The 24597-nt window shown below is 36.2% G+C and overlaps 1 protein-coding gene and 2 long non-coding RNA genes across 3 annotated transcripts in view; 2 read left to right on the forward strand and 1 right to left on the reverse strand.

Annotated features, from left to right (window-relative positions):
* Nucleotides 1-24597, reverse strand: part of LOC149588658 (uncharacterized) — a 422944-nt gene that overhangs the window by 187345 nt on the left and 211002 nt on the right. The gene's annotated exons all lie outside the window — the stretch shown is intronic.
* LOC149588664 (adhesion G protein-coupled receptor L2-like) lies at nt 1935-7057 on the forward strand. Its single transcript, XM_089862061.1, has 13 exons — nt 1935-2099; nt 2181-2210; nt 2311-2485; nt 2545-2660; nt 2728-2891; nt 2959-3237; nt 3301-3543; nt 3602-3930; nt 3992-4490; nt 4554-4707; nt 4771-4837; nt 4908-5136; nt 6965-7057. Exons 1-13 carry the CDS (start codon nt 2030-2032, stop codon nt 7055-7057), a joined length of 2448 nt encoding a protein of 815 aa, XP_089718187.1. The 5' UTR covers nt 1935-2029.
* LOC149588665 (uncharacterized) lies at nt 6951-7818 on the forward strand. Its single transcript, XR_016379875.1, has 4 exons — nt 6951-7047; nt 7115-7241; nt 7369-7491; nt 7557-7818. It is a non-coding gene; the product is annotated as an uncharacterized LOC149588665 (long non-coding RNA).

The following is a 24597-nucleotide window of genomic DNA, read 5'->3' on the forward strand; positions in this document are numbered from 1 at the left end:
GCATAATTGATTAGTTAAATTACAAAAATTAGACTTCATTTATTTAAAAACTAAACTGGTAAGTTTCTCATTTAGTAAATGCTTGTTAATTTGAAAGTATTCCGAAAACTAACTTCGCTGTAGTTTTTCCGTATCGCATATGACAATATCCCTAAAATGTAATGCTTTTTCTTTGGGACGCTAACCCTAAAAAGGTGATTTTTTCGTTTAGCATTACAAACGGGTATCAAGTCATATCTACAAGGGCCTACCGGCCCTGTAGAATTCAATAATTCTCCATATTGAAACCGATCCTTTTTTAAGCGCGCCCAAGAAAAAAAATAAAGAAAGAAGTTAGAGACAACTGAACAATTGAAAATAATCATTTTCATTTTACATTTTGAGTAATTAGCACGTCGAAATATTTAAAACCAGGTGTTATAAATGCTTTTATTTTCTTCCGTAGTTGTTTGAAGGGGGTGGGTTTTTAATTTCATTTGGTTTCATTTGTCATCGGAGTGCTCGCAGAAATAAACTACTTCAAAACATTTTACGAGAGTCCAAAAAGCACATTTCATAGAAAGTTTACCATTGCTTTTAACTTTTCAAATTCGAGATGATTTTGCGGAATTTTGCGCCCTTGTTTGGTTTGGTGATTATTTTAGATACGGTGGTCGAATTTCGTGGTTTTGTTGCAGACGCTAAAATTATTTTTTTAAGTTTGAAATCTCAACACTCGTACCGTGACTCTGAAGAGTACGGTTCTGGAAGTCATCATCTTGTACCATTAACTCGGGAGGACATGGTTCCCCAACCGGAGTTCTCTCCTGGTGAAGATAATGTAGAAGATATGTTAGATAGAGTTCTGGTTAATGCTACATCAATTGAACCTACAGATTTTGGTAAGATACTATTGTTTAAACTCTGATATACTTAGATTTTTGCTTACGTTTATTTGATTAGGGTTACGCGGAATGTGTTACTTCAAGATAAAAATCAATATTATCGGAACCCTAAGGTAATTAGGGGTTAGAAATCAACTGCGCAATCATGAAGCGTCTGTTACTAACAAACCCATACTTCCGAAGTTAGTTAATCCAAAGTGACAGGCGTTGATGTTTTACGCGGAATTCTGGGTAAATGGGCGCGAAAAATAATATTCGTATGGTTCATTTCATGATGGAGAAGTTGCTAAGCCTAAATTGAACTCTTTCAAATAAAGGGTGCAGTAGCTTGGCCTAAATTGAACTTTTTTCGAATTTAGGGTAACAGTTGCTAAGCCTAAATAGAACTTTTTTTACAAATTTAGGGTAACATTTACTAAGCTTAAATTGAATTTTTCAAAATTTAGGGTAAATGTTGTCAATCCTAAATTGAAGTTTTTCAAATTTAGGGTAACAGTTGCTAAGCCTAAATTGAACTTTTTCAAATTTAAGGTAACAGTTGCTAAGCCAAAATTGAACTTTTTACAAATTTAAGGTAACAGTTGCTAAGCCAAAATTGAACTTTTTCAAAAGAGAAACGGGTCTTAAGCCAAAATTGAACCGTTTCAGATTAACTTCGTTTTAATTAACTACTATCGCGGTTCAATCAAAATTATGATTTTAGGCTTAACTTCGTTTTAATTAACTACTATCGCGGTGCAATCAAAATTATGATTTCAGGCTTATCTAAATTGGCTATGGGTTGGATGTACACGGTATTAGCTCGGGATTGGATAAGCACTTTTAACACTGGACTCCTAAATCGTCGTGCCTGAAACTGTAGATTGCTTTGACAGTTGGTTTGAAAAGTTCGTAAAATGCGAACTTATTTTTAGGGGAGAGAATGTTTTTCGATAACGAAATTCATATTGCGCTGTTTTATTGATGGCCATGAAATGTTAGGACAATTTCAAAATTGACAACATAACGGAGTACGAGACGAGCTTCTAACACCAGGTAATTATTATATTCTCGTTAAACTTGGAAATAGCGTAGATAAATTTTCAATAACCGAGTGCCATCTTTTAAAAGAATAATTAGGAAAGTGCCGCGATAAATGGGAAGAAATGGCACCATTCTGGTACCTTCCTAATGTTGTCTTGTTATCGTTATTGTTTTTCAATTGTGGTCATTCAGGTAATTGTTCGAAATCTTGGTTCTCGTCGTTTTTAACTTCTCTGTACTACTAACGAACCTTTTGCGCGTTGTATCTTTTAGATGTTGTTAAACAGAAATTAAAGTTAACGTGTAAGAATTAATAATTAGTTATTTTTTAAATAAACTACGGGGAGCCTATTCCGACTGGATCTTAATTTGTCTAAAAGTGTTTCATTTGTGGTGTATATAGTTCTCTCCGAATTTAAAACGTGGTCAGACGCGAGGGAGACATGTAAAAATCGAAATGGAGATTTAGCTTGCCTGACTAAAACTGATACGAATAGAATAGTGTCGGATACCAAAGGACTTTTTGCAGAGGACGAAAACATTAAAGTTTGGTCATTGGGCTTGCATTGCAAAAACGAGTAACGTGTACCCTTATTTTAAAGCTGAAATGTTTTTTTTTATGAATTTATAACAACAGGACTCTTGAACTGAGTGCTGGAGTTATAATACAAAGTGATAGTGGAACACATCAATTCTTCCGTAAAACCTTCGACAACAACTTATTGCCGTTTTACTGCCTTTTGGATGACACAGGTCAGTTTTAGGATTATTATACAACTTAGGTTGAAATACGTTTCCACTGATTTATTATTACCAAAAGACGAAACAACCACTATTAACGTTTCAACCGATACCACCATGGACATTGAATCAATTGTCAAAACTACTGAGATGTTTAATAGAACCACTGCGTTTGAAACTACGATACCTGTTCAGGACACCACAACGCTCTCTGCAGCGATAGATCTCACAATAACGGCACCCGTATGTTGCGAAACCATTTATGTTCGTGGCTTAACTTGGAACGCTACTTGCGATAATGGAATTTCAGATCACCGCTATGGCTGCTAGTACCACAGTGTCCGTAACAACTGAAATGAAAGAACAACCATTGTTCGATAAAACCACGAAAATTGTATGTTGTAACGAAACAAAATCACGTGGTCTGACTTGGAAATATAATTGCGATGGTAAAGTGGTGCAAAAGTGTCCAGGAGATGATATAGGAAACGCTGTGTGGTTTTGCGACAGTACCAATGGTAAATGGATTCCAAGGACACCGGATCTGAGCGGCTGCCGATCTAAATCCGTTGACAAGTTACTTAACTCGGTATGAGAAAGAAAAACCAAAGCTTAAAAAACCATCGAAATATATTCCATTTTTATAACTAAGCTAAATACGTCGGACGTAACAGGAATGTACAGTACATTCTTAAACGCTGCTTCTCAAGCTAACACTGGCGGGGACATCATCTCAATTACAGACGTCATGAAAAATGTAACATCCTTATTGATCAAAGATGGTAACTTAACTTCGAACGAATGGTTGGATGTAGTTGAAAATGTGACGGATTCGGTAACTGATACCATGAATACATTCTTAAACTCAACGGAAAAGTGGACTGATTTACAAGAGGTATTTTCACGGACCTGTAGGCCTTATTGATATATTCAGATCTTATTCTTTTTATTAGAAAGACAGAGTGACAACCGCGGAATCTTTACTGAAAACCTTCAATTCCGTTGGATTTGCATTAATACACGCTATGAATGACACAGCAGAATCTACTCGTACAGTCATCAAGGGTAAAGTTTTGTTGCAAGCCATCAAACACGAAAAGGGTTGGTATGAAGACCAAGACCTGGTGCTCCCTTTGGACGTAACTACGACCCGAGAATCGTCTCTAACCTTAAAATCCGGGTTTGAGAATGATATACCAAGAATGAATGGATCGAATTCCACTTTTGTATTGTTCACTAGTTTACAAAATATGCAAGAGGTTTTACTAGCACGTCATGGAAGGTAAGTTATGGTTAGAGCTGTTGAAATATTTGTAATGCGCAAAGGCGTATGCTTGTTATAGTTCATTGCCGAATCACACTGACCGGACAAAGGTCAACAGTGCTGTTTTAAACATCAACTTGGTGGAAAATGAAACCATCTCGATACAATTATCGAAAAACGTCATATTCATAGTGACTCACAAAAATCTATCATCCGAAAATCCCGTTTGCGCATTCTGGAATTTTCATATTAAAAACTGGGACATTGATGGGTGCTCGATTGTGGACAGTAACTTGACCCACACTACTTGCGCTTGCGACCACTTGACCAATTTTGCCGTCTTGATGGACGTACACGGGGTTTTGGACGGGATGTCCGAATCAAACAAAATGAACCTAAAGGTCATCACGTTTGTTGGCTCCATCGTGTCCATTGTTGCCTTGACCATTTGCATTCTGTTGACCACTTTCTTTAAGCAGTTATGGTGCATTCGCAACATGATACATCGTAACCTCTCAATATGTCTACTCATATCAGAAATTATACTGTTGGTTGGATTGGATCGTACACAAAACATAGTAGGTCCTAAATCCCGATTAATTTACGAATACTGAAGCGTAAATGTTTTATTTGCGGCGTAGGTTTTATGTTCAATTATCGCTGGTTTGATGCACTATTTTTTCTTGGCCGCGTTCTTCTGGATGTTCCTCGAGTCTGTTTATATTTATATTCTATTGTGTGTTGTTTTTCAACCACGTAGACCCTTTACCGAAAGGTATTACTTGTGCGGATATGGTAAGTTTATTGTTTATATAAACTTCGTTTCCGGAAGTTGACTTCAGTGGGTTGATTTCTCAGGTATGCCTTTAGTTATTGTCGGTATTAGTGCTGCTATCAGCCCTAAGAGTTATGGTACCAAAAAACAGTATGTTTTTTAATTATTAAGAATTAGGCCTAATCATTGACCCTTGACCAAAAGACTTGATATTTCGCAGTTGTTGGTTATCAGTCGATAATGTTATGATATGGAGTTTCACTGGTCCTGTTTTAGTGATAATTAAGGCAAGCGCACACCTATCGTCATCGGACGGACCGCACGTATCGCACGCATCGGATTTTATTATTATTACCATTGTTTCAAATGAGAACGCGCTCATTTGTCCGCATCGTACGCATCGGATGTCGGCAATGCCGACGAGGATTCCCGATAGGGGCATACAATCCGTATGGTCCGTACGGAGCTAAGACAAAAATCGCTTAACGAATGCTCAAATTATGTTTTGATGAAACATAAAATGGCGCTCTTTTAAGATTAGGAAAACTTTCTAGGTTTACCACATTATTCCAAGTTGAAAGGTGTTTCCGGTTAGTAATTTAACAACTATAGCCACTATGGTAAACCTAGTTTGAAATTTCGCGCATTTTGAAAATTCCTGAGTATTCCGACGCGCATGCTCAATTGCTCATACACTGTTAAAAATAAAGGTATTTTGAAGGTACTATAAAATACCTCCGCGACCTTTTTAGTACCCATGAACGTATTCTATTAGTTGTCTCACTGTGCGGGTATTAAATGATTTCGAAAGGGGTATTTTGGAAATATAAGGTATATAATGAAACCTTTTAGAGTTTATGCGCTTCTGGTGGTATGTTATCGTACCCTGGAAGTAGAAAAGGACTTAACAGACTCCTTTAGAGGGATTTTTTAGTTCCGGCGTGCTAATTATAACTAACACTACTAAAGTAAAATACATGATATAATACTTCAAGCCCAAATTCTTTAACACTAACTGTTTACTTCACCAGTAGCACTAGTAATGGCAGCGTAGAAGAAATCTCTATTGGATTAATAACCATAAAGAATAGGTTCGGTAGGGTAGAATAGGGTAGTGGTTTTCTACCCGAGATTTCAATTTCAATCTCAAGTTTCCTAGCTAGTGGTTTTTCTTAAATATTTAATTACATATAATTAATATTAATTATTTTCTTTGACAGCTATGTACACTAGCATACGTTACATCATTTAAAGGCAATACAATTATGATATAAGGCATACATAGTTAATATGAAGGTTTGAATCCGAGCTTACGCCTTCAGTCGCCATTCAGAAAATATCCATGTATATGTGACCCTGAATTACCCTAACACTATAACAGTATCACACCTTCCTTAACAAGGAGAAGATAAATATAGTATCGGGAAATGTAGAGTGGTTAATCCCTTGCTTACTACGCGAACTCTCACGACCCCGCAAGCCTACGGCGCAGACACTTAAAGGCGAGATGGAAGGCAAAATTTTACCCTCATCCCGTAAGCCCACAACACAGACACTAAAAGTTGAGATGGAAGGAAAATATTACTCTCGTGTCTTTCCGTCTCTTTTACATCGAAGTGGTGTATAGCTTACCATGTCTGAAAATGATTCAAGCCCGCGGTAATTAAGGAAAGTTTACCAGTTTCAAATGTGCCGCAAATATTTTTGATGGCGCGAAAGTATAATTTAGACCTGTTTGTGGGTTTTTTTTGGCACCTTATTCGGTAGCACAAAATACCACTAAAAGTATATTTTCGAACCTTTTTGAGTGTTAACAGGTACACTTTTCGGTAATAAGGAGTACCTTTCATAATTTGAAAGTTTTATTCCGACCTTTGTTGAGGTTTAAATGATACCCATTACGGGATGACAAAATACCTTGTAGTCCTCAAAAGTACCTTCTTCAAGAGGTATTTCAGAGTACCTTTACACAACGGTATTTTGTAGTACCTTTACACAACGGTATTTTGTAGTACCTTTATAGGTACGTCTGGGGATGCATTGAAAAATACCTTTAAAGGTACAAGACAGTACGGTTATTTTTTACAGTGTACGCGCGTTCGGAATTTCGGAAATCCGAATGCTCCGAATTTAAGTGTGCGCAGTTGAAGAAAATTATCCGATGCGTGCGATCCGTGCGGTCCGTCCGATGACGTTAGGTGTGCGCTAGCCTTTACGGTATGGTTCGCGGTTGTTTGCTAAACCTAATCAAGTCTTAATAATTCAAATTTATTGTAGATTAACTTCATAGCCTTATTTTATACCTTATGGACGGCTGTTGTGGTTTCTAAGAAAGCCACTGACAATAAGAAAGCCGCTAGGTATTTATAAGTTTTCATTCAAGGTTATTTAGAGGTCATGATGGCAATTTAATATATATAAATATAGAAAATGGATTTATGCCGCGTTAACCCTAATTCCTTTGCTGGGATTAACATGGAGTTTCGGGTTTCTTTTCTGGAAGGATTCCTGTTTGACTGGAGCTTACGTATTTACGATTCTGAATTCACTTCAGGTAAGTGTAAGCATAAACTTATAAGATATGTTCCATAAGCATGAAATTACCTATTCTACGTAATGCTACTGAGAGCTAATTTGAACTACTGACTACACTTAGTTTTTTTCTTATTACTAATTTACAGGGATTTGCTATCTTTGTTGTTCAAGTGGCCATGAACAAAAAAATAGTCGATCTAATTCAATGGACCATACTGAGCCTTTGTAAACGAATAAAACCGAAACCAAAACCGAGATCAGTAAGTCAAGTAAGTTGTTATTGGTGGCGGGTTCCCTAAAATGAAGCAATCTGATTGAATCCTGATTTTTTCAGAGTACTTCTAATACCCGTACCAACCCAACATCATACATTGGTACAAGTAGGCGCGCTAGCATCCAAACCACAAGTACTTTCTGCGCGGAAACCCCAATTTTGATTCTAAGGGGTAACGGAACAACCATTAACAAAAGCTTGTCTCGAAGCCGATCTTATGACCTCAACAATGAGAGTCGCGGATCCCAGCAGAGTGTCGGGTCTAACGGTATGGGTTTCGTTAACTTACCAGATGCACTTAGACGTAATAATAACGAGACAACTGATTCTAGTGTGGTGTAATCAATTCCAATAGTGTCATGTCTGCATAAGATATGTTCCATAAGTATGACACTACCTAGACCTACGTCTCTTCGTGACAAACTAATGGAACATATCTTATGAACTTATGTTGTCTCTTATATATTCTTAAACCGAATTTCCGTTTTGAAAATTACTATTTCAAAGAATTAATAAAGTAATACAACATAAAAGTGTTTAATTTTGAATCAAGACAAATGTTGGGTGTTTCAATCTCGTACCTTGTACCGGAAGTAGGTAAGTAAAGAAGGAACAAAAATTGTAGCGCGACATAAGATAAATATTTGAAGCAACCGTAACGGATATTTTGTACCTCTGCTTCTTTCATATCTTAATTGGAACTTCGTATGAACTCACCTTTAAGATAAGAATGAGCTAGAGCAATTTTTTTTTGATAAGCTTTATTTGAATTTAATCTTCAAGAGTCGGGAAAGCGTTTTTTTCTGGGGGTCCGATGAGTGTCAACTGAAATTAACTTGCAAAAGTACTCGTTTAAATTTCCCCGAATCAAAATTAATTACGGTACTTGTTAAACCTAATTGGATTTGTTCGTATTATTGATATTAACCAGCGTCTGGAGTTCAGTTAAGTTTTAGATAAACAAGTTTTCAAATTAAAGTTAAGTTGTATTAATTTTTGAGTTTGTATTTAGTTAATTTTGCCGCGTTTCCTGATGGAATAATTACCAATAATGGCTATCAACGAAATGGGCAAAATATATTTCGGAAATATAAATTCAATTACTTTAAAATCATAGTTGTACTATAGAAAAGATTGGTTTAGGGAGGGGCACTTTAAGGCCATACAATTTCTAACGCTATTTGTTCAGTTCAGTGTACATTCAGCATGGATTTCCTCACACCTGGATGGACGCTTCTGACATTTGTCACAAGGATAACAGCGACTTGCTTTGCTTCTCTGGAGAAACGGAAGTAGTTATTCTATTGCGTGTGTTACTGGAAGACCAATGGATGGTCTTCCGTCTATTCCACATACACCAATCTGTATCATTGGCTACTACTCCATTATCATCGTTTGGTTTTAGGATATACGAGGCGATCAGAGAAACGTCTAGCCTCCCTATGGTGGGATCGGCCACCAATGGTTTTCGCAATTGCGCTTTTTCCTTACTATTACAAGGGAAACGATTTCTATATATATACCAAAATTTTAAAAGAATCGGGTAAGAGGGGTACGCTTCAATTTAAACGTCAATATTAGCAAAGTTTGAGAAGATAATAGGTATAACTTTATTCTACAGGGCCGGTAGGCCCTTGCAGATATGACTTGATACTCTTTAGTAACGTTAAAGCAAAATTCACATGCTTTTACCAATTTTCCTATGGAGATTAACATGGGGTTTTTCGTGATATTTAACCACCTCTAACTAAAAAACTAGAGCGAAGTTACTTTTCGGAATACTCTTAATTTAACAATGAAGTATTCAGGGTGTGCGATCGGCTAGTCTAATCAGAAACAATTAAGTCTAAGTATGTTAATTTTAGTTAATTACAGAAGTACTTGTTTCGACCACCGTGATTGGACATAATAATAATGCTAGAGCTCTTCGAAAACTCAAAATAACCAAGTATCTATGGTGTAGTGGTTGTCACGTCCGCTTTACACTCGGAAGGTCCCAGGTTCGAGCCCTGGTAGATACATGACTTGACTATCGTTATTGGACACAAAAATAAACTAGATCTCTTCGAAAACTCAGAATAACCAAGTATTCATTGTGTAGTGGTTATCACGTCCGCTTTACACGCGGAAGGTCCCGGGTTTGAGCCCTGGTAGATACATGTTTTGACCATCGTGATTGGACATAATAATTAGCTAGATCTCTTAGGAATCTCAGTATTACCAGGTATGTGTAGTGTAGTGGTTATCTCGTCCGCCTAACACGCGGAAGGTGCAACGTTCGGGCCCTGCTAGATACATGTTCTGACTATCGTAATTGGACATAATAATAAGGTCCCAGGTTCGAGCCCTGGTAGATACATGACTTGACTATCGTTATTGGACACAAAAATAAACTAGATCTCTTCGAAAACTCAGAATAACCAAGTATTCATTGTGTAGTGGTTATCACGTCCGCTTTACACGCGGAAGGTCCCGGGTTTGAGCCCTGGTAGATACATGTTTTGACCATCGTGATTGGACATAATAATTAGCTAGATCTCTTAGGAATCTCAGTATTACCAGGTATGTGTAGTGTAGTGGTTATCTCGTCCGCCTAACACGCGGAAGGTGCAACGTTCGGGCCCTGCTAGATACATGTTCTGACTATCGTAATTGGACATAATAATAAGCGGTAAAGAAAACATAATTACTCAAAATTTATTTACGTTAAGACTGAAGCGACAGATATTATATAAAAACGTCTTGGTTTGGACCAAGGCCGAAAAAACAAACGATATGTGTGAGGTTTATCAATTGACTGAAGTTTCAGATATTGAAATTTTTTCTAGTTATTTTTATACACTCAATCCTTAATCAATATTTAATTCAATCAACTGATTTTACTGTTAATCGACCTAGTCCCTCTAAATTAATTGAAAAAATTACATATCTACGCTTTTTCAAGAACAATTACATTTTCCGAAAACATTTTATCATGAAATTAATTATTTTGAAGGGATTTCGTGTCGATGCTCACTAACTTGTGAGCATCTTGACCGACATAGTTTTAATTGTTGCTGGCTTGAAAAATTTTCAAGTTTGCACCAAAAGAAGTTTAAATCTGTTTTAAGTTGTTGATAAGACTGTCGTTTAGAGTGAATGTCGTCTACTTAAGACAAAGCATTAAAGTTTACCCTGTGTGGTAAAGGCAGAAGAAAATAGGGGAAGTGGGTAGCTTGGGCAACTTCGCGAGGCGTCCCGTTTACGGATTTTTCGCGCCATTTCCCTCCCCGTGGGGGTGAAGAGAGATAGGATTTTTACGCGCATTAACACACGAGTGACGTGAATCTGTGGACAGTACGGTCCTACGCCTTCCAACTGACTAGAGGCGTCTGCTACAGGCAGTGAGGCACTCGGGCAGAATGGCAGAGGCTGGAATCGAGTGGTAAGTACTAAATTCATAACTTATTTTAAAATATGTCTTTATTTTTAAATACAATGGTATTTCTAAGTTCCAGGGAAAAAATTAACTTGTCCAAAGTTTTAAACTGTGATAGGGAAGAGTTAAAAGTAATAAAGCTGTATCCAAGTTGTTGTAGGGTTGGTACCGGTAATTGGGAACGATTCTAAATGTGAACACTTTTTCTTTTAAATTTTGTAACTAATTTTTGAGCGGGTCAAACTCCTTTTAAAAGGGCTCAATTTGTAGATTGAATATCGAGGATTACGATAAAAATGGTTAGAATATTGTAGGAATACGTGGATGAAAGATACGGACCAATATACGCACCAACTCGGTCTAATCAACTTAAGTTGATGCCAATTTTAGGTGTTTCTTAATACAGTACCATCGGGGAATAAGCTTTAGCAAGAGTTACAATAATCCCACGATAACAAAACTTTAACCATTAGATAGATCACGTTTTTCGCTATAAAATTGATATTATAATCTCTGAGTTCGATTCGGAATTCGATTCAAAAATAGAGTTGGAAAAAACCAAGTAAAAATTGCAAATGTGAACACGACATATCAATGTTAATTAGAATCATTTTTAAGCTATTTTACTTAAATATAAAACGTAACAGTGGTATAAAAAACCTACTTTCGGATAATATTAACTTCAAAATACATCATTTACCCAAAATAATACTCAAATTTCGCGCCTTTAGTAAAGTTATCAATTTATCCGTAAGAGGGCCGTAGCTACCACTACTTATTGGGCGGGAAAACGGCAAACCGAGTCAGCTGTTATGCTAGGGACTGAATAAAATGTGACTTCTCAACGTATTATTGAGCATTTTGACTCAGGTATGGTTTTCAACTATATTATCCAATTATTACTTATGAAATCTGCGTAAACTTTAATCTAGGTGCATGAATTTAGGCCCTACGTATTGGTAGCTTTTTTCCTAGGGCCTATTTTTATTCCTCCCATTAGATTAACATTGGTGTTCCCAATTGGGTCCCGCGTTCACTATTTAGGGTCAGGGTGTTTACATTTACCAGCGACTGTTCACATTTGGGTTCCTCTAAGGGGTTTTGGAAATAGGATATTGTGCAAAATTTAAAAGAGTTAAAAAGCTGAAATCATAGCGAATTGTGTCTAAAGAATCATATTTCATGTCCTGAAAGTTTCAGGTGTCTAACGTTAGCGCCACCGAAGTTATTCAAAGATTTGTAAAAAGTGTTCCCAATTACCAGTACCAACCCTAGTTTGATTTTTAATATTGGGATTGGTTTGGGTAGATCTTACTTTTCCTTTCAACACAGCCTGAGTTTTCTTATCGGTAGTTTCCTTGTACGTTAAATCACACTGCGTACTCTTAACGACATTCATTTTATTAAATAACCGAATTTTCGTCCTTAATTAAACCAATATCCGCATTAACCCGTTGCCTGACGTAACCCTAACTCAAACTGAAGCACAGCAGAAATATAAGCAGACTACACAAGTTAGTTCCACAGTTCGCTACATGGTGGCGTTCGCAATGAAATCTGGTACTATTTTATGCTTCGCGCCGATTGGCCAGATTCAAATTTTAAGGGTGGTAGGGGAATCGACCATTGTAAGTGAGAATCACTGGACGACTTGTATGGCTCAAGGCTACGGCTACCCACTTCCCCTATTTTCTTCTGGTAAAGGGTAAAGATCACATAAACAGAAATACGTCTCAGACTTGTTATATTCATTTCCCGCGGAAATAATATGGTTAAACACATCATTCATTACTAGTTATGCCAAGAAGGTCACATTTAACTCCGACACCCCCTCCCTTCCTCTATTTTCCCAATATATGGCATTTTATAATCACCAGGGGTTTCAGTGTATGGGTCATCTGAGCCGTCGCAACACACTCGGCCAATATTACCATAGACTGAGTTATGACCAAGAAATTCTTAAGTACGGAAAAGGAAGTTCCAGTGCAACTTTACCATCAAAGAGGCGACAATAGAAATGTAGCATTTCGATATACGATATTAAATGTATAAATTCGCGCAACACCCTTGTTTGGCATCCACGATCAAATATTTACATTTTCCATTCGAGTTATGCCAAAGTTCGCATGCTTTTTTTAGACATCCAGTAGAACATTTCAAATATTCAATACTGCATCCTCAACATGATAAATTAATTTCACGATAAAATGTTTTCGGAAAATGTAATTGTTCTTGAAAAAGCGTAGATATGTAATTTTTTCAATTAATTTAGAGGGACTAGGTCGATTAACAGTAAAATCAGTTGATTGAATTAAATATTGATTAAGGATTGAGTGTATAAAAATAACTAGAAAAAAATTCAATATCTGAAACTTCAGTCAATTGATAAACCTCACACATATCGTTTGTTTTTTCGGCCTTGGTCCAAACCAAGACGTTTTTATATAATTTTAAACGATTTAACTATTATTAATGTTAATTATTGAAAATTAAAATAATTAAAAATAATTATATTTATTTATTTAAAGATAAACCTCTCGTGCAAAGAGAGAGGCTATCATTGCCTCCTTTATCTACCAAGGCCCATGCATGGGATATATTTCCTTCATTGCCTCCTATATCTATCAAGGCCCGTGCATTGTGATATATTTCATTCATTGCCTCCGATATCAATCAAGGCCCGTGCATTGCGATATATTTTTCAAAACAACAACCAAAATGGGAAGCTCCTCTCTGAAACATAATAATTTCTTTTCTCTGTATATGAAATGAAAATATGGACAATATTGCGCTCCTTCTTTAATGTTATGAATCCTTGCCTGTCTATTAATATTTTACGTAGGAGTCATACGTTTTTTGCGAAGTCTTGAGAGGATAAACATAAGCGAGATTGTTTCGAGAAAAAACTGCTTCCACTATTGGGTTTATACTCCTTGTTACTGTTGTATAGAGTAATCATGATAAAAGCTTAAAAAATTACGAGAGGACAGACCTTTTTTATCCTCTTGTTTTATTCTTAATAAGAATATAAAACATTTATTTTGTATCAAAAAATATTTTTTGGTGCTAAGATAAGATTGCTTTAGAAAAATCCAAACGGTTAGGCATTGGTAAAAAAGACATGTGTAAGCAATTTGCAGAGATGATAATTGTTTTACATGTTTTAAATAAGACTGAAGCTTCCACTATTGTGTTTATGCTCCTTGTTTGTTTGACTGAAAACCATCTAGGTGTAGATAACAGTAAGACCAAAAATTTCAAAAATATATATTCTAAATCTAATCAGATACGCCCACCTAGTTGAAAATAGACCTTTTAAATTTGCGGGAGCCATTCTACAGAATTTTTCTTTGCTTAAAGGTTGTCAATTTATCTACCAGTGAATATTTGTGCTTGGAAGTTGGATATTAAGTCAAATTAAGTGGTTGTAAAGAGCCAGAAGGTTTTTGCCGCTTCTTTTTGTGAGTATTTGATTTTTGTATGTAAAATGGAGGAAGATAATGTTGAGAGTAAGGATGAAATGCGGAAGCGCAAAGCACGGGAAAGGATGAGGGCAAAAAGGTCGACGTTTTCATTGGATACTTAAGTTTATATAATCTTCTCGACACGGAGAGGTAAAAATTTGGTTTTCCCAACTTGTTTTGAAATTAAAATTTACGAATTATTGAAGCACTATTCCAAGCATAGCGAATATACAGTAAAGCAGACGACATTTTACATCCAATAAGGATAAATCTTGGACACATGAAAATCAGTCAATGGGAAAAAGAACAGGAAATGAAGGATATACAATTTGGAGAGATATAACCTTTATGTGTTTGTAAATTACCAATTGTGTACGCTTCAGCTGTTTACCCGATATACTCATAGCTACATTCACAACTGGTTTGCAGTGGAAACACTATCGTCTCGTCTCACGACAACAATATTCTTAGTTTGCCAACATGAGTGTTAACGTTAAATAACACCAAAGCTGATTTGTGGTTAGACGCACTGATAGTCAATGTGCACCATAAAATGAATAAAAACTCCGTTGCTACTACCCGTTTACCATTAGCCTTTTCACTGATCTAATTGCCACCTTGATCTTTTCCTTTTTGATAAAATCTAAACCGTGTATTTAACTTTCGGCTCAATCTGAACCGTTATTGTCTCTTCATTACAGACACGAAAATCGAATACCATACTTTACTACACCTCGGGTCTCAATAACTTACTATTTTCTTCACTAGGCTTGTTACGGTTAATATTTCATTTAACCGACAGAGCGCAAGACTTAGCGTTCTTCTTGTAATAATTAAAGCAAGGATTATTCTAAATACAGATGAAGTATAGCTTAAGTAATATATAAACAGCCTCATCAAATAATAATATTAAAAAATGTCCTTGGAATATCAAAATGAAACAGAGCTTTGAAGCTAAAAAAATACTAAAGGCATCGTAATTACGAAAAATATTTCCACATATTCACTTTACATTATAGAAAAAGGGAATATTAAAGTTCAACACAAGTACGAAAAGTTGGGAAACCCAACGTATTACCTCTCCGTGTCGAGATGACTATCACTATCCCCTTAAACAACCTAAATATGCATCTATCGTTTTTTATTGCTTTGCAACCGCAGGAAGTTTATTTTAAAATAGTAAATTGTTCAAACGTTTTCAATATCTCTAACTTGCTGTGGAAACTCTAATCTCTCGCTATACTACAACAATTTTCTTGGTTTGCCAGTATGATTGGTAACATTTGTCCATATCAAAGCCAAAGATATAGTAAAACTACAAGGAAAGAAAATTCTGTAGAATGGCTCCCGCAAATTTAAAAGGTCTATTTTCAACTAGGTGGGCATATCTGATTAGATTTAAAATATATATTTTTTAAATTTTTGGTCTGACTGTTATCTACACCTAGATAGTTTTCAGTCAAAAAAACAAGGAGCATAAACACAATAGTGGAAGCACAATAGTGGAAGCTTCAGTCTTATTTAAATCATGTAAAACAATTATCATCTCTGCAAATAGCTCACACATGTTTTTTTTACCAATGCTTAACCGTTTGGATTTTTCTAAAGCAATATTACCACCAAAAATATTTTTTGATACAAACTAAATGTTTTATATTCTTATTAAGAATAAAACAAGAGGATAAAAAAGGTCTGTCCTCTCGAAATTTATAAGCGTTTATCATGATTACTCTATACAACAGTAACAAGGAGTATAAACCCATCAGTGGAAGCAGTATTTTTTTTTCCGAAACAATCTCGCTTTTGTTTATCCTCTCTAGACTTCGCTAAAAGCGTATTACTCCTACGTTAAATATTAATAGACAGGCAAGGATTCATACCATTAAAGAAGGAGCGCAATATTATCCATATTTTCATTTCATATACAGAGAAAAGAAATTATTGTTTCTGAGAGGAGCTTCCCATTTTTGTTGTTGTAAAGTAAAAGCGCAAACGAGGTTAAATGTGACGGCTAAAACCCTTTATTCTTCAGTTAAAATCAATATTTTGTGTTCCAATTTCATATGGTTCACGAAATTCGAATAATCGTTCTAATCAAAAGTACGAAATTTGAACGAGATTTTTTCGGCATCTACTTCACATTTTTACCTCTCCGAGTGACGTATGTCACGGAGAAGTTCTGTAACGATCGTGTGTGTCTGTGTGTGTGTCTGTTGTTACACCCACGTGACCGCGTTCGCAGTTTTCAAATCGGAGCAAACGTGTTCGCCATTTCCGAACTGCATTCACAGTCACGGAAATGGCTCCTCTACTTGAGTTCTTACACCACCATCTTCTGGTCTTTGTCCATCCCACACGGACACCAGTCTGTACTTACTGGCTTCTAATCACCACCATCTTTTGGTTTTCGTCCATCCCACATGGACACCAGTCTGTACATACTGGCTTCTAATCACCACTATCTTCTGGTCTTCGTCCATTCCACTTGGACACCAGTCTGTACATACTGGCTTCTGATCACCACCATCTTCTGGTCTTTGTCCATCCCACTTGGACACCAGTCTGTACATACTGGCTTCTAAACACCACCATGTACAGTACAGTACTGGTCTTCCGTCTATTCCACATAGACACCAATCTGTCACATTGGCTTCTAACTCCATCGTCATCGTTTGGTTTAAGACATTCGCGGCGATGAGCTAGGGTTACGAGAAACGTCTAGCCTCCCTAGGGTGGGTTGTCCGCCAAACGTTTTCGCAATTGCGGTTGTTCTTGCTTTTAACTGTAGTTCGACACCCTTACATACTACCTATTTGAGTAAGGCGAAGCAACCGGCGTATGCTTCATTTCAAACGCCACTATTAGTCAAGTCTCTCAAGAATGTTTAATTGTTCTTTATCAAAACGATGTAACGCTCAATAAGGCGAACAACTATCGAAGAAAATATTTAATATTAATCAAATTTATTTTAATATTTAAGATAACCTTGTTTCTCAACTCAAAATTAATACGGAAAGAGTTAAAAAGCAGTCTATGTTTTTGTCTGTGTGTCCGTCCATTGTTACACTAGTGCGTCGCGTTAGCAATTAGCCTTGTGTTGATGTGTTAAGAAATCATACAGAACCTTAATATTCCCTTTTTCCATAATATAAAGTGAATATGTGGAAGTATTTTTCGTAATTATGATGCATTTAGTACTTTTGTAGCTTTAAAGCTCTGTTTCATTTGATATTCCAAAGATTTTTTTTAATATTGTTATTTGAAATGGCTGTTTATATATTATTTAAGCTATACTACATCTGTATATAGAATAATCCTTGGTTTAGTGATTTCATGAAGAAAACTAAGACCTAGACTCCGGCGGGTATATCAAGTATTATCCGCAATAGGGTTAGTGAAACAAAGAGTAAATAATTGAGGCCTGAGGTGAAGTAAACTGTGGGCTTTGATTTTCGTGTCTGAAATGAAGAGACATCAACGGTTCAGAGAGAGCCGAAAATTAAATACACTCTTAAATAATGAGGTTAAGATTTTATAATAGAAGAAAAGATCATATTGGCAATTAGAATAGTAAAAGGGCTAATGGGAAACGGGTAGTAGCTACAGACTTTTTATTCTCTTTATGGTGCGCATTGACTATTAGTGCGTCTAGCTACAATTTAGCTTTGGTGTTATTTAACGTTAACATACATGTTGGCAAACTAATAATATTATTGAGGTGAGACGAGACGATAGTGTTTACACTGCAAACCAGTTGTGAATGTAGTTATCAGAGTATAGGGTAAACAGCTGAAGCGTAGACTTCATTTCCTGTTCTTTTCTTTTATTGGATGTAAAATGTCGTCTGCTTTACTGTATATTCGCTATGCTTGGAATACTGCTTCAATATTTCGTAAATTTTTACTTCAAAAAAAGGGAAATAATTCCATATCTAGGTAAATAAGTTTGTAGTAGTAGACCTTTGACTCGGAGAGGTAAAATTTTGGTTTTCCCAACTTGTTAACGTATGACGTGACATAGACCTTATTTCAAGCGAATTTTTTATATTCATGGAAAAGTAATGTATCTTGAAAAAATACGAAAATTTCCGAGCCTGCTACGTTAAAATGCATCCACCTTAACGTAAAGGACGTAATAAATTGTCATACTTAGTTACTTACGCTACGACATAAACCTGAGTACAACACTTTGTCCGCAAGATAATAGAGTTTTCGAAATTATAACAGCCTCATAACCCGATAACTCTCTCCATAAACACGTGTGTGCCGTTATGGCGAATAGTATAGGCATAAATCAGATTTGAGGCAAGATCTTCTGTGATATTCGTATTTTTAGCCACATCGTATGATGAACATCTACGATGTGGGTCTTAGTTTGACCTGGCCTGTTGGTGGTGGTGGTAGTGGTGGTGGCGGCGGCGTCGTGAAAGAGGACTGCCTTAGACAGTATAAAATTTTTCGATCGTCATTGAAGGGAGAGCGAATGGGAGAGAATTGTGGTGAGGTGATATTTTTCGTTCGTGTATTTTAAAAGGAAGGAAATTATGATATTTAGGTTAAGCCATATACTCTCCCTTAAAAATTCCTCTCACCCGTCGACAATAAGAGTTTGACAGCTCCCCTCTTTCAACATCCAAAGAAATCGAGGGAAATTTTGAAAGCAAAAGCAACTATTTACTGACGTTCTTTTTAGAATGGTCTTAAGGCACCGGGATATTACAATTATTGGGTGTTTTACCGAATTCTTTCTCTTTCAAACGCTTCAGCCCATAAGTTCATGTTAGAAATTTATAAGATGCGAAAATTATGCTTCGGCACAAGTCTATGTCATAATCTAAAACTTTCTGTACGTGTATTAATTGAGTGTTAAGTACGTAATGTTAGAAATTTATAAGAAGCGATAAGTGTGCATCGGCATAAGTCTATGTTGTAAACTCATCGAGGGGATAATCACTAAAACTATCTGTTCTTCGATTCGCCGGAATACTACAATTACGGCATAAGTAAATTTATACTGGTAATAATTTTATCACTGTTTAGGGTAGGGCATCGAGGGGCTATTCACTGTGATTTAATGCACGGTATATCATTTAAGAATTGTAAGAGATAACCTATTCACTCATTAGGGTAAGGTATAGAAGGGTTATCCACTCATTAGGGTAGGGTATGGAGGGGCTATTCACTCGTACGATGGGGCTACTATTACGAGCCCTTGGGTCGTCTTGTTTGGAATGTATAGAGATAATAGAGGTTGCCTTTTTTCTGGTAAATCGGAAGCCAGGAGAAGCAACCTGACGCCGTGTAGGCTTTCATAAAGAAAATGTGGTCGTAGCTTAAAGGAGAGACTGGGGATTAAGTAGAAATATTGGTGGGCCATGTGCGGCAATGAACGCCTTCCTGAATACCTTGCGCACATCCCAGCCTTTGGTATGACATTTTCGCCACTAGTTATCCGTAATATTTAGGTGAAACGTTTCGGTACCGTAAAGGCCGAGGATGTTGTTGATGATGTTACGGAACCTACGCCATCGGTTTAGATATTTTAAATCCCTCCACCAAGCTCGTAGAAAATACCCTTTCGACGTAAACTTATAAAGATTATTAAGGGGTTATTTGCACTCAAGTACCTTTAATACCATATTTAAAATTAAACGTTACCAACTTTTATGACTTTTTTGAATGTTGTTCTACATAAATTAGAAACTTTTTACGCTCTCCGGTGCAGTTGCACTAAGAGGTCAAGATAAAAATTAACCATTAATGTTAATGTTAATTCTAAAGTGTAAAGCGTATGTGATAGCAGGTTAACAATATTTTTCTTATTTTCCACTCTCCAATATAGTCAATAACAATCTCCTATAAAAACCAGTGGTCACAAAATACTAGCACATCTGCATACAAGAGGTATTGCAGTGTAAATTCCATTGTTTTGGTGAATATCCACACCCGTACAACTACTTTGCAATTAAACATGGACATATGGTTTTTATTTTCTGACTGGAAGCGTTATAGCGTATGAGGAAGTAGAAATCCTAGCAAATGCGATCCCAGATTCGCGTTACCTGACATCACATACTTAGCAACTTGTTATTATTGGATTCTTCTCAACGATATACGGTTCGGGCTACCTAAATAAATGAAAATGGCTTACACCATCGATAAGGATTTCTGTGCAAGGAGCTCAAGGCCTATATTAAGAAAAGATTATATAATAAATATGGAAAAATTAGAAGCAAAACAAATTAGATATATGTTTAAATTAAAGCGATGCAAACCATAATTAAAAAATATTTTAGTATATCTCGAACTCGAGCAAATCATTACCGACAGTTTTCAAGTCAAGATAGTAATTTTTCATCATACCATTATCATACTTGAAATCTCTTTTCCACGAGCAGATTCGCTTTTTCTAATATCTCTTTATGGCTGTAAGAAGCAAGGTATTTTGTCATTTCAACGGAAACTTACGATCCCATAATTTTATAACAAGTTTACTTTCTTTGTGTACCAATTATTTACTTCCAATTAAAGATCACTATGTATTAGCAAAACAGTTTTTCAAAATAAAGATCGATGAAATTGGGTAAAATAAAATACGTGCAATATATTGAAACGGTTTTGTTTATTTAGTTAATATTAAATCAAGGTTACATATCAATTTGCTATTTCCTGATTTTGTTTCGTCCTTCACATTATTCAATAGACTTTATAAATCTTCGCCTAATTAATTTATACATCGCAGACAACCAGATTTACGTAAAACAATTGATTTATTCCTCCGTGACAAGAGTACCCAAGTATTTCGACGTTGTTTTCTAATCTGCCATTGGGCATGTCCAGGCACCTGTTAGCCCCTTTCCCCTGGATTAGTACAGCTGTGTCATCGGGTACTCTTTCTTTTAAAACCCATTCTTGATTATCAGAGTTTGCAAAATCACTAAACGACAGCTTCAGTGAATCCCTGTCCCCTGGAAAATTATCGAAGACGCATTGACTATAAATGAGCTCAACGAATTTAAAGGAAAAGTGCAGCTAACATAACATTATAGCTTAAAAGAACGGCCTTTTTTTAAATATGAAATTAAAAATATTAAAAAAAAGATCTCTTACTACAAAATAATTAGCATTGAATTAGTCTTAAAAACGAGGATCACTGCGCCACCATTGGTTTAGTGGCGTCTGCCAAATCGAACCACTACCATACTATCCGCCGGTGAGAATTCAACCAATCTAGTTGAGGTAAGAGGTTATGTTTTGCAGACGCCTATAAACCTCAGACCACCTAACCATGGACAGGCATAAGGATAGGGAACTAGGTTAGCAAAGGGTAACGCCTGACGAAAGCGCCGCGGTGGAGGCTACTGGAAATTCACCTCCACAAACAGACTCACGTGAAAAATATTAATTCTTGCTCCCTCGAGAACAGTGGCCTAATAGGCGTCAATAATATGCCAAAAATATTATAAATGTGACAGAGTGAGTAAACCTTTATCATTCGTTTATTTTTAGTTCATCTCATTAAAGATTTATAAACGTTATATTTATAATAGTTTAGTAAATATAACTCTGGGTTACTTTATAAGATGAATATAATATTAAGCCTTGGCCAAAAACGAGTTTTGCTCTTTAAATAATCACGTGTCACTTGTGGAGATATATTACGGTCCGCCGACACATGAGGGCGCGTGCTACGCGTTTCAATTTGAAAACCGCTATTTAACACGGGATTGCCTGTCCATGGGTAGGTGGCTGCACAGCAGTCCTCGTCTTTAAGACTAATTAAATGCTAATTACTTTGTATTAAGAGATAATTTTTTTGTTATTGTTTTTCTTTTTATACTTAGAAAAAGACCGACAACGTTCCGTTTAAGTGAAACGACCTTCAGAAATGAATATCTAATGCTTTAAATCTCGAATTTAAATTCTGATTTATTCCTATCAATTTACATTTGAATGTTGGCGTTTAAAATATCTTAGGGGACTTTCGCTTTGTTAGCAAAGGCTTTCTGTTATTTTACGAAGGTGGTACTCACAGGATAAGAATTGATCTTTGGCGATGTTCTGAATATTGTAGGTGTTTTCGGCTACTTTTAAAAAGCGGAATTTCTGTAAAGGTGTCCCTAAGTAGTCAAACTGAACTAATTTCGTCAAACCACTCCCTTGAGTTAGGGCTCTAGAGCTATCTTTACTTATAATGACGTAGCATTTCTCCTGAGTCTCTTTGGCATGAATCGTACTTGTTAACGTCAAAATCAAAGTCAAAATCAACATCATCTGCAAATTATTAAAGCCAAACGTTCAATGTCTGAAATTGCCTTTCTTAAACCGAGTTATTGTTACTCCATTCACATTGTGCAAATTAAATTAATTCACATCAAAGAATATTTCGCAAATCCCTGTGAATAAAAACTACGACTTGAAATCGATAATACCAATTAGAAAAATCACAGTTTAAATTTGTTTTGGAAATTTCTTTTTATGCTAAACCAAAATAATCTGGCCCGGAAATAAGCACAGGACACTGAGCATTGTCCAATGATTATTTAAAATGTCCCATAATTTTTTTTATGTCTAAGGGGGTCATTGGACATTTTGACCAATAAACTTTTCCAAAGTTTTGACAGCTTGACTATGAAGATGCAACATTATTTTTGCACACTCCAGTGGACAAAGACCTATAAATTTTCAAGTCAAAGAGGGCGTCACTGGACACTTGTCCGATTGCAAAAGTTTTCTTATTTCCGGCCCTGAGCCAAATTCTTATATGTATTTGAACAGGGAGTTCTTGTGGGGCGAACTTAATTCTACACCTCGAGTCTAGATTCCCACAGTGGGATATAGGGGCTCGATTGGTGTAGAATTAATTCCTTCTTGTAACGTGTGTTACTGTTTTAATTTTGCGTTTTTCAAGAAGTATTGTGCTGGTCTGCAAAAGCACAGCCAAAGAAGGCTTTTTCTCCAAATCAAGATCTCACAAGAGGCAATTTCGTGGTGCGAGTTTTAGGAGACTGATACTGCTTGCCACGAGATAACCGAGAATTGACTACACTCGGTCAATTTTGCAGACCATCTTTCTATTTAGTCTATACTAAGCCTTTGACAGCGAATCACCAGGCGTCGCTTAGCCTCGAATCTATGACCTATGTCACTTCATGACAAGCTCTCAGTAAGCACTGACAAACTTAGGGAACATATCTAATGAACTTATGATATAACCTAATTGCTTGCACTATGAAATCCTACAAAACAAAAAAATAAATATCCTATTTTTCAAAAAGAAATATATCTGGCTAGGCTCCCTGTTATGCAGATACGAAATAGCTCCATAATGTACATACCATTTCTTTGGTTTGTTGCATCTTCCTTGTTCTTTTACTTGGATGGGCACAGTTCTGACGCTCGCCCATTTCATAACATACCTTTTATACTATCCGAAATTGCGACTTTTCAATGATTAAAAGCAGATAAATTGATGGTGACGCTATCTGTCTGACATATTTTTGACTTTAATTCCTTTTGTGCAACGATAGGCTGATTTTAGACAGATTAGAGACAAGCATATCTCTTCTTGTTATAGCACACAATTTAAATGTATAGCTCCTCGTGACATCATAGTTAATAAGGAACTGGACCTATGAAAAATAAATTAATTTGATAATAAATTTATTTGTCGCAGATTAGAGAGGCCTTTTTATCTACTGGTTCCTGGTTCAGTTTACCTACGCTAATCTAAAGTCCCATTCACACTACACTAAAATCTTACGTTGACGTCGGTGAAGTTGCTTTCCTCGCTTAACACGTCTCAAAGACTTGCCTAGATTGAAAATTTTCAGTCTCGTCATGCAGTGATCGGGTGATCGCTGCTTTAGCAGACGATTTAAAAAACGTTTTAGGATTCTTGGCGGTATTTGCAACTTTTTTCTCGCCTATTTTAGTATTCAAAAGTCTTTGTTCAAAAATTACCATATACGCTTTGGTCACAGCACTTCATTGAAGTTTAACTGAACGGTGGAATCACTTTCACATGCACTTGCGAGCAATCTCTCGTCATTTTTGGTGCCCGATCTCGTGGAAGTGCTGACGTTAACGAAAGGAGGCGTTCCACCAAAGACCCACAGATTGGAACTTAAAGAGGATGGTTTGCTTATGATTGTTCCTAGAATTGAAAGAGAAATTACAATACTAGAAACAGTTTTAAAATTATTTTTGAGATTATATGG

This window comes from Phalangium opilio, unplaced genomic scaffold (assembly GCF_054372755.1).
Source record: "Phalangium opilio isolate 3A_F unplaced genomic scaffold, DU_Popi_V2 ptg000537l_1, whole genome shotgun sequence".
Lineage (NCBI taxonomy): Eukaryota > Metazoa > Arthropoda > Arachnida > Opiliones > Phalangiidae > Phalangium > Phalangium opilio.

What these genes read in the sequence shown, in the direction of transcription:
- LOC149588664 (XM_089862061.1), top strand. Translation starts at nt 2,030, where the DNA reads ATGGCACCATTCTGGTACCTTCCTAATGTTGTCTTGTTATCGTTATTG. An exon ending in CTGCCTTTTGGATGACACAG is followed by an intron (nt 2,661 to 2,727) that starts GTCAGTTTTAGG and finishes TATTACCAAAAG; the next exon opens with ACGAAACAACCACTATTAAC. An exon ending in CCGATAGGGGCATACAATCC is followed by an intron (nt 5,137 to 6,964) that starts GTATGGTCCGTA and finishes AATTTATTGTAG; the next exon opens with ATTAACTTCATAGCCTTATT.